Source organism: Rhinopithecus bieti, unplaced genomic scaffold (genome assembly GCF_001698545.2).
Source record: "Rhinopithecus bieti isolate Rb0 unplaced genomic scaffold, ASM169854v2 scaffold_6979, whole genome shotgun sequence".
NCBI classification, from domain to species: domain Eukaryota; kingdom Metazoa; phylum Chordata; class Mammalia; order Primates; family Cercopithecidae; genus Rhinopithecus; species Rhinopithecus bieti.
Genome location: NW_016805527.1, coordinates 965,330 through 976,242, shown reverse-complemented (window position 1 = coordinate 976,242; position 10,913 = coordinate 965,330). Strand labels below are relative to the sequence as shown.

Here is a 10,913-nt window from a genome sequence, read left to right as displayed (position 1 = left end):
TATGTTTATTGCGGCACTATTCACAATAGCAAAGACTTGGAATCAACCCAAATGTCCATCAGTGACAGACTGGATTAAGAAAATGTGGCACATATACACCATGGAATACTATGCAGCCATAAAAAAGATGAGTTCGTGTCCTTTGTAGGGACATGGATGCAGCTGGAAACCATCATTCTCAGCAAACTATCGCAAGAACAGAAAACCAAACACTGCACGTTCTCACTCATAGGTGGGAATTGAACAATGAGATCACTTGGACACGGGAAGGGGAACATCACACACCGGGTCCTATTGTGGGGAGGGGTAGTGGGGAGGGATAGCATTAGGAGATATACCTAATGTAAATGACGAGTTAATGGGTGCAGCACACCAACAAGGCACATGTATACATATGTAACAAAGCTGCACGTTGTGCACATGCACCTAATAATAATTTTAAAAAAGGGTTATTGACCCACTTACACCTAGCGTTCCATTATTTAAATGCTAAGCATGTGGGAGTTATTTATATTCTGCTTCTCAAGGTCATCACCAAGGTCTGATTGCAAAAATTCAAAAAATTGCAGTCTCAGGCATAAATGAGTTAAAAGCTTTTAAGGAGCAAGCAGAATGAGGAAGATAAATTCCAGATTGTGTGCCTAAAATAATGCCTATAAATTAGTGTTTATCCAAATTCTCAACACTTTCCGCTTTATCCTGTCAGTGTATGACTTTGCTTTGTATCCCACTTAAAACACAGAATGAATCAAAGCTACACACCGCCAAATCTACCCTCCTTCCTTGAGTTGTGCCCATGTACTGTGCCTTACCTCCTGCCGCTCCAGATCAATTGTCCAGGTTTCCATCCATGTCCAGCCTCTCTACTTTTGCACCAGATCTCACCCTTCTCAAGAATACAGTTTCTACAATTGACCTCAGATTTAAGAGCTCGACTATTTCGTGCCAGCAATTCTACAAGTATGTACTAATTTCATAAACCTTGGAAGAACATTCTTGATTTCCTACTGATATATTCCTATGCCCCCTTTTAAAAGGAAAAGAAGAATTTCTTCTTCAAAGAGAAGCTGCCTGTGGTAGACTTGCCTGTAGTAACTCTAACACCTTCACACGCAAGCTCTCATGAAGTCATTCCTGTGAAGCTTTTGTTTCTACTTCTCCACAAAAGGACTCTTGTAAAGAATTAAAATGGCCTCTGTGTTGCTAAATTAGATTGTTTGATTTCCAGCTGTCATTTTACAAGACTCCTGGTTTTTACTCTCACTTTCTTCACAACTACAGCTATTCCTTCTTTGCTGGTTCTTCCCCATCTTTCTTACATTTTTATACTGTGGAATCACAGTGATGAGTACTCAGTCATTTTTTCTACCTGTCCTGCACACCTTGATCTCCTCATCCAGACTACAGTGTTTTACCTACCATCTATGTGCTGACAGAAACTGAACTTCTATTCTAAACTCTAATTTTTCCCTTAAATCCACACTAATATATGCAGTTCTCCACCTGTCACCTATATATCTAATATGCGTTCAGATATATCATTCCGAAAACCAAAATCTTGATCTTTACTTCCAAACCTGCTTTTCCCATAATTCCTCCATTTGCAGAGCAACACTTTTTTTTCCAGTTATTGAAAACTACTTCCAAATTCAACCCATTTCCATATAGAAACTTTGTAACTTCTCCTCCTTCTTTCAATTCAATGATCATAAAGCTTGTTCTCAATAGTCTAACCAGAATCATCATTTTCTGAGTTATGTCAATGCTTGTCACTCCTCTGCTCAAAAATTTCCCATGGTTTCCCATGTTGCTCATAGTAAAACTCATAAAGGCTCATGCAGCGTACTAAGTGTTTTCTTTGATCTCATTGTCTGCTAAGTACTCCTTAATTCATTCCATTCCAGACAAAACAGCCCTTGCTTTTCTTCAGACTCTCCTGGAACATCCCTACCTCTGGGCCTTTAAAATTATAATTCTTGTGTCTGGAATATTTCCCCACAAACATGGAAATGGCTCACTCTTTCATCCCTTTCAAGTTCCGTATATAAGGCAACATGAATTTTCCTTTCCCACGGCCGCTAGAGTAGTCTTTGCTGTCTCCTCCACTTTATTTCTTGATTGTAACTGTCATATTCTGGCATATTATCCTTAATTTATTTATGCCCTTAGTCACATTTTGTCTTCTGTCACTGGAATGTAAGCCCCATCAGGACTGTTTTGTTCCTTTGTTTGTTTTTGTCTGTTTTATTCACTGCTATATTTTAACAACAACAAAAAAGAGTAGATCCATATGGTATTTTATTGAATGGATGACTCTTTACAGTTTTGAAGACAGTTTATATTTAGTGATATCTGAGGGATCATGACAATCATAAGACTTTTTTTTTTACAAGGGAAACTTGTAAGTCTGTAACTTGGTGGAAGCTGTCTGTGGATAGATAGATAGATGCTCATCATCAGTGGGTGTTTAATAGGCTGTAAGAATACAGGTCTAGTACTCACAGAAAAAATTAGTAAATGAGCAGTGTGAGTTTACATAAGAGGAATCGTTGACACCCTAGGAGTGGAAATGGTTGCCAAGGCTGATCACTGAGGCAGAGGAAAGATGTGTGGGTATTGGAATGAAGAGCCAAACTTGGATCCAACTTGGTCTCCTGCTTTCTCTTCTAATCACCTGTTGTTATTTCCTGTCTATCACTCCTTCAAAATGGGTATAAAAAGGTTAAAGTGTCAATCTATATTAAATTATTGACAAATAATTGACAAAGTAGTAATAATTGAAAATTTTATTTTCTAAAGATGCCTGGGTACTTAGACATTTAAGGGTTGTTTATTTTGGGTAACCAAAATATAACCTCTATTTTAATAAAGAGGTGGTAGAATTACCTTTGAGAAAAAGTTATTTGCTATACTATTTTCACCCATTTGTAACACTCAACAATATCCTCCTCCTTACCTAGAGTGAATTGCTTATTTTTGTTGTTGTTGTTTTATTTTTTTAACAACACGCAAGAGCATTTTACATTTTCCCAAAATTTCCAAACCTTTCACATCAAGTGGATTTAATTTGGGATAATAGAGAAAGTATTCAAAATTTGTTTAGGAAATAATCTGGCTACACCAAGCATGGTGGGGTGAATGGCGGATTTCCAGGATGAACTAAAGCAAAGGGAACTTGCTTATTTACAAATAACATATGACTAATGCCAATGAAGTGGATTATTATAAATAAAGCTTCTAAGATCATTATGATGGAGTTACTAGAAACGTTTTTGGTGGAAACATCTAAGGGAATTAGAATAAATGAATAACCTCTTCTATTCTCTAGAACAAGTTGCTGCTTCACAAAGGAAACTATCAAATATTGAAGTTTTGAAGGGAGCTGAGAAAGCATAGCTATTTCTTCTATGTTATACAGACTCCTGAATATATGTTATGGTTCATTGTACTCCTATTGCCTGACCTGAGAAAATGCTCCTCAGATGAATTATTTTATTTAAATAGCTGCCTGGTACATGACAGATGTTATAATGTGTAATAATGTATTGAATATTTTGTAATATTTTCTACTGCCACATACAAGTTGTAAACACAGTCAGTCATGTACATATCAATTATAATTCTATATTCTTTATTACATATATGTAGTGAAACATATAATAAAATAGCAATGAGTTTGTCAGAAATTTCATATGCTTTATTACCCTCTAGTTATCCTCCTTGTGATAAGTTAATCGTATTGATTTCATTAGGAACATAAACATATTAATCTTTCAATCATCTTTGAATTAAAACATGTTTATGTGATTATTGATGGTCTTTAATAAAAATACTAGCAACATCATCTTACTAAATGTATTCTGAGCGTTGCTTTATGATTTTATAGCTATTTTGACATAATTATGTTTTGAAATAACTTTTTTTCTGTTTTCACATATATAGTTTGGTTGCCACTGGTAAATGGGTTACAAATTTCCTTTGGTATTTTAATGGGAAACCTATTTCTAAAAATCCATAATGAAATAGTGAGCTCTAGTTTATTTATTTTTTTTTTTAGTAAATATGCCTCATACACCATTAAACAGCCAGCCACAATTAAAATTAGTACATGAATTATTTTTTGAAAGTGAATCAGTTGGATCCTGCGGTTATAAGAGTTCATATCCCCTTACTTCTAGAATTTTTTATTCAGTTTCTTATGGCAAATATTACCTCATTCTAGACAATAATCAAGAATAGTTTTAAATTGCTCTAACTCATATTTATCATCTGATGTGTGTATGAAGAGATAAAAATACTTCTAAAAGTACTTCCAAGTTTATCTTTAATTATACATTATCAGGAGTAAAATTTTGGCAAAATATATTCATCAGTGCTAAAACAACATTCATAGATGGTAAGAGTGATTAGTCCTCCCTACCTCTTATCCACCACCATCTACTGAAATAAATTTTCAATATTTATGATGTTTACATGTTGACCAAAAATGTCTACATTTGAAATTAGTTTCCATATTATAGATATCACAGATTCTAGATAAGTGTATTGAAATTAAAAAAAAAATCTAGCTATTATAAATTTTAAAGACATTAATTTTATGTTATCTGACTTGTTTCTCTTTCCCTTTCAGGAGTTGGAATTTTCTAATTTATTTGCTGTTCTTCACTGCATTCATTCCTTCTTTGCTGCCAAGGTAGCTTGTTTGGACCCTCTATTTTTAGGCAATCAAGCTACTGTTTCTGCTGCTGCCAGCTCTGCTACCACGAGCAAAGCAAAGTATACAACTTGACATACTGAGCTCTGCATTGACACGCACCATGACTATATAAGCAGAATACGTTTACTCATCATTTAGACCCTAGAGAAACCATAACATCACCAAGTCAGCAGTGGAGGCAAATTGAAATTTTGGCAGAAAAAAGAAGGTCATGTGGAACCTCAAAAACGCTTCCATTCTGGATGACATCTGTGAAACATACTATATGAACAAAACAGTTCAGTTGCTTTGTACCAGTAAGTATATTGCTTTCACCAAAACTGGAGACAAAAATGAATTATTTGAAGAAATATGTAAGTAATATAAAAATAGCTACCTATAAATAAAAATACTTATTAAAAGTTTACTTCTGTATTTTAGATTATTTTGTATGACTAGTACATGTTGGGCAGAGTCATAAACAAAGCCCTATCATTGTATTATGAGGGACATAAAAGAGTTAAAATCCATCAATCAGCAAGGAGCATGCAAAAAAAATCACATCAAAGAAGGATGCACTTTAATTTGCTGATGTAAATTTGCCCTCGTGTTCTCATCCCATGATTTGACACTGGCAGTCCAATTGTTTTTATCTTATTGTAAATATTCCAAAGAACTTCAGAAAGATAATTACTTTGACCCATGATAGATACAATGTGGAATGGACTATTCTCCCTTCGATCACTGTTATTGAAATGTCTTATAAGCTGCCAAAGTCAATCAAGTATGCCAATAATGTATTAATTTAATTATGAGTGATGGAGAATTTTATGAACCTCTCATTTCTTCTTTGGTTTTAAATAGATTTATATTTTACCTAAGAAGATTTATTATCAAATTAAAGTTTCATAAATTTTCAGTGAACCCAAAAACTTTAGTAGAGAAAATAATATAAACAAATATGGTGTGAGAAGCAATTCTTTGTAATCTGAAGTCTACTAGCTAATCATGAACTAAAATGCCCCTCGAAAGCAGTCCCAAATCTATTATATATGCTAATTAAATGAACATTTTTCCATTTTAGTACTATTTTATTAGAAACAAAGGTTATAGTTAAAGATAAAAGTTAAAAATCTTTATCCTCCCTTTCCATGGAAAGTGATTAAGTAATGTCAACTATGCAGGTTATTTTAGATATTTTGTCCTAAGAATGTAAATGTGAAAGGCTGGGAAATTTGAAAGCCTTAGAGGTGTGCAATTTACTGAGATTCCAGGTATTATACAACTACTTGTATAACATGGAAAACATTCTCTGTCCTTTAGTACAGCTTTTTTGAGATATTTTTAAAAGTCAACTGTGTATGTAAAAAAAGCAAAACAAAACAAAACATTTTTGTATTGGTACACATGCTCCCAGGTAAACCAAGTATTACATGTGTCCTTGTGGATATAACCAAGTATCTAATAAATTGATTCAATTTTCTTTTTTTCAAATATGTTCTTAAAAATCACTCAAGAAGGAAACAAAATGATTTCTATAAAGGACAGATTTATTAATTTTAAAATTAATATCAAGTTGTTTTATACTCATTATGATTCATTAATTTATTTTGCAACAGATTAATTTGTAAATACCTCAAATTGAAAAGAAAAAGTGAGGGTTTATAATTGTCCCTGGGAAAATGTTAAACTGAATCTAGCATACCTTGCCCAAAGAACTGTGACAAATTACAATAAACAGTTGCAATGTAATATATTTTGACCATAAAACTAAGTACACATTTGTAATTAGTATAGAACTTTAGAATGATTGCACACTATATTGATCAAACACAACAGTCATTGTAAAATTGGAACCCACCAAAAGCAAGCTTCAGTAGTAGGCCACTTCTGAACTTATGGAGAAAAAGCAGTGGAATACATCCAACTTAGAATTTTCAGCTGTGGCAGGTTGTTCATTGTAGAACTTCTGCTTCCAACCAGAGCTGAATCTCAGTGTTTCCCATATTGGGGTTACATGAGTGTGTCCACAATCTGGTCTGAGGCAATATGACATGGGCTAATTATCCATAAGCAAAAGAAAAAAGTTTCAATAGTTTACCTACTGTAATAGAATGATTTAAAAATTGTGAAATTTTGTAAACATTCCATTTCAAAATTTAAAAAATCTATTAACTATTAGCTATCTTTTTTTGATATTATGAAAATTTAGCCTATGCTCATGTCTGTTATGAAGGAAAAGGTGCACAATTAGATATGTATAAATATATATCTCCTCGGAGAATACACACACACCTACATACGCATATATATATGCATATATGTGTGTATATATATATAAATATAATGAAATGCTGACCATTAATTATATTAAAAGAATATGTTTTGTGTACATACATTTAATATATTTTAAATTAAGTTGTAAAATGCAGTTTGATTAAAACTTATGACAATACCATTATGATTATTTTGATACTATTGATAAAAAAACATAAGCCGTGATTTTATTTAACATGATTAGTACAACAGTCAAAAGTAACAAAATACTATTCTCATTTTCATCAGTTTAACAATTAGTGTTTAATGTTTTCTTTACAATGTGATGATTAGTCGTTGGCATTTGTTATATCTTGGACTACTTGAATGAGAAAGCTTAGAAATGAACAAAAACACTTATAAATTTATCTCTCTCATATAATTTAGGTTTAAATGTATGAGATTTATTCATAAAATCCTAGTTTGTACATTGAGCACATTATAACAGCAAAACGCTAATGTGTTAACCCCTCCAGTGCCTTGGTGTGTGTGAGCATGTATGATTGGGTGTGTGTCTGTGTGTGTATGTGTGAGTGTGTGTGTGTTATCATTAAAAGGTTCATTACAGTGTACATAAAACAAGCTTAATGGGGAATGTTGTTATTTAGGTCAGAGAATGAAGTTTAAAGTCTATTGAAAACTGCTAACTACTTTAACAATGTCTTTTGCCTGATAAAGAATAACAATTCATCTAAGCTGAAGCATATTACAGAAAGGGCATTTATAATTTGTTATATTGCAACAAGTATTTATTTAAAAAATAATTTAATAGGTAGTGTATGTGTAATGTATACCCCAACACACTTATCCAGCTTTTTAAAAATGGGAGGATAATCAGTTAATTATTTCTTGCCCATATTTCAGACGTGTACCAACTTATAATTTTGAAATCTTCTCTCATAAAGCTGTCCTTCAGCAAGAAAAAGAAAGCAATTACTTGAAAATAAATGTCAGGTCCGTATAAGCCATGCAAGGAGAGAAATGTTCCTTTGGAGTCGTTAGTTTATAGATCAACATTTCCCTCATTTACAGTGCTGAAGCTTGATCATGAACTTTGTCTATGTTGAATGCTGGATTTAAGAAAAGCTTGATTTATTACTGAGAAAAATTAATTATCCTAACAATAATTTAGAATTACTGCTAGAAATCAGCAGTGTGGAGAAGCTTTAAAAGTACAAGGATGATCTTGTGCTTAACTTTTTAAGGTAAGTGTAGACGTTCGGATATTAGTAAGACACATTTTGCTACTATTATATACTGCTGTGCTTATAATTTCTCCTTAAAATAATTGCTTTATTCATACCTATGTAAAATTGTGTCTTTACTTGTTTTTATCACTACTGATCTTTATCTAGTAGAATGCCACTTATTTGCACATTTGAATTTGTTTTGAATAACAATATTATCAATGTTAGTATATTTACATTTATCTTGGGACATATATTATTAGATGTAATTGAATACAAGAAATACTAACATTGATAAATATATTTATTTCATTTTTATTGTTTGGTGGATGTTGATAAAATGGTCAATTCATAATTATCGTGAACAAAAATTGGTCCTTCGTTCTTTTCAGTTATATATGATTAGTCTACTATGCATCTGACTCTTTTTTTAATAATATAGAAGCAACTCACATAGGAGAAAATAGAAGCATACTGAAAATAAAATAAATACTTTTTACAGATTTGGGTTTTCATTTCTTTGGGTTTGATTTGTAAGTTTTACATATGTTTAAAACATGATCCTGAAAGACTTAACTTCAATTAAAAGGTTTAAGATATGAACTGTATATATGTAAGTGCAGACTGTGTGGTACATAATCTGTTCTGGTTGACAAATATTTACGAAGAATAGACATCTAACTCCTAAATGCTCCCAAAGTTTGAAGAAAGATGGTATTTGTCAAATTACTTACCCAACTGAGTTACAGCTTCTGAAAAATATGACATTTGATATCGCTGTAATTTGTTTATCAATTCTAGTGCCTTTTCTGTAGATTAAGATTTTCTATGTTGACATCCATGCCATCTACAAGAGAGTCTGTTTTATTTATTCCTTTTTATTAAGTGCGTTTTAATTTTGGCTTCCTACCATATTACACAGGTTGAAACTTCCAATTTAACACTAAATTTTTGTTTAACACTAATTGTTGAAAGTATACGTCCTTGCCTTGTAAATGATTTCAAGGGAAAAGCATTCAATCTATCACCATTAAACACTTTGTTGGCATGGGTTTTCAGTAAATGTCTTTATCAGACTAAGCAAGTTTCTATTTCTTCCTAGTTTGCCAAGAACTTAAAAGTTCATAATAAATTATGAATAAATACTAAATGTTGTCATAGGCTTTTCCAGCATCATTGAAAGGGTTACATGATTTTCATACTGAGTAACACTGATTCATTTTCAAATGTTGAACTATCATTGCATTGCTGGTATCAATTCACTTGGTCATAACGTATTATACTCTTTATAAATTGTTGGATTTAATATGAATTATTCTCTCTCTCTTTTTTGTGATCACTTCCATAACCATCTTGGCCCTGAGTCTACTGGAGCCCACCAATCTTCTTTGGCAGCTCCAACCAGCTTTAGAATTTTCTAGGCATGAATCAGATACTACTATTCCTTAAGTCTCACACACTCTAGGGACCACAGATCAAGCATTTTTGTTGATTTTCTGCAGATATTTCCCACCCCTGTTTGTAGGTGCAAGAAGCAGCCAATTGCCGTGATAGGCAGGAAAACAGAAATGTCACAAAAGTCTTACAACTCAAAAGTTTCCACTAGATTAGGAATTTAACACAGGCAAGTATGGAGAGAAGGAAGGAAACATACACCTGAAATGTCAACTCCATTTAAGAAAAATCCCACAATAATATATGTATTTTTAACCTGGTGAGGCTGGTCTCTAACTTTTGGGCTCACGCAATTCAACCGCCTCAGCCTTTCAAAGTGTTGGGATTACAGGAGTCAGCCACTGCACCAGCCCTCAATATATATATATATATATTTTGCATTGAAGGAAATGCGTGAGTCTACTTTTGTGTGGATAGAGTTATTAAATCATTTGGATAAATATCAATGAATTCAATCATCAGATCATTGGGTAGGAATATATTTAGTTTTGTGAGAAACTGCCAAATTGTCTACCAAAGTGGCTGTGCCATTTTGTATTCTCACAAGCAATAAATGAAAGTTGCTATTGTTCTTTCCCCTTGCCATAAATTGGTTGTCAGAGTTCTTAATTTTAGCCACTCTAATAGGTGTATAGTGACTTCTCATTGTTTTAATTTACAATTCCCTAACTCTCTTGTTTTTTAAGAATTTCTGATATCTACTTGTGCTAAAGAGAAGGCAAAGATGGAAAAATGTAATGGGATGAGACTTTGCAAATAATTGTAGGAAGACAATAGAGATAGCTGGCAACTCTTCATAATGACATTGGACAGAAATGTACAGTACGGTAAACACATAGCTTAAAGATATGTAAGGACACAAAAGAATGTACTGTGCCTGGGATTGTTGTGATAAAGTCCAAAGCTGAAAGAGAACATTAGGTATATCTGTGAAAATAATTTATGCTATGATAAGGAATTTGATGTTTAGTTTATTGATAATTGGAAGATTTTAGAATATTTTAACCCAGAAAATTACATCAATAGCTTTTTAAACAATTATATTTATTGGCAATATGGAGAATAAAATTAGAAGGAAGAAAGGAGAGATTGCAAGTTTGAGAATAGCCAGATATAAGTAAATTCTTTCTGGGTGATTAAATTCTCAGGATGATTAAAATCTCTAATAAGCCAGATAAATAGAAATAATAAAAAGGTGTAATAGTGTGTAGTTCAAGTATAAATAGATTTCAAATGAGAATAGGAAAACTGTAAATATT

The 10,913-nt window shown here is 32.5% G+C and overlaps 1 protein-coding gene across 1 annotated transcript in view; it reads left to right on the top strand.

Moving 5' to 3' along the window:
- Positions 1–6,060, top strand: part of SNTG1 (syntrophin gamma 1) — a 408,192-nt gene extending 402,132 nt beyond the window's left edge. The window contains exon 17 of the mRNA XM_017872759.1: positions 4,631–6,060. Coding sequence (XP_017728248.1) covers positions 4,631–4,789 — 159 coding nt within the window. The 3' untranslated portion in view covers positions 4,790–6,060. The remainder of the gene's footprint in view (positions 1–4,630) is intronic.
- The last annotated feature ends 4,853 nt before the right edge of the window (positions 6,061–10,913 follow it).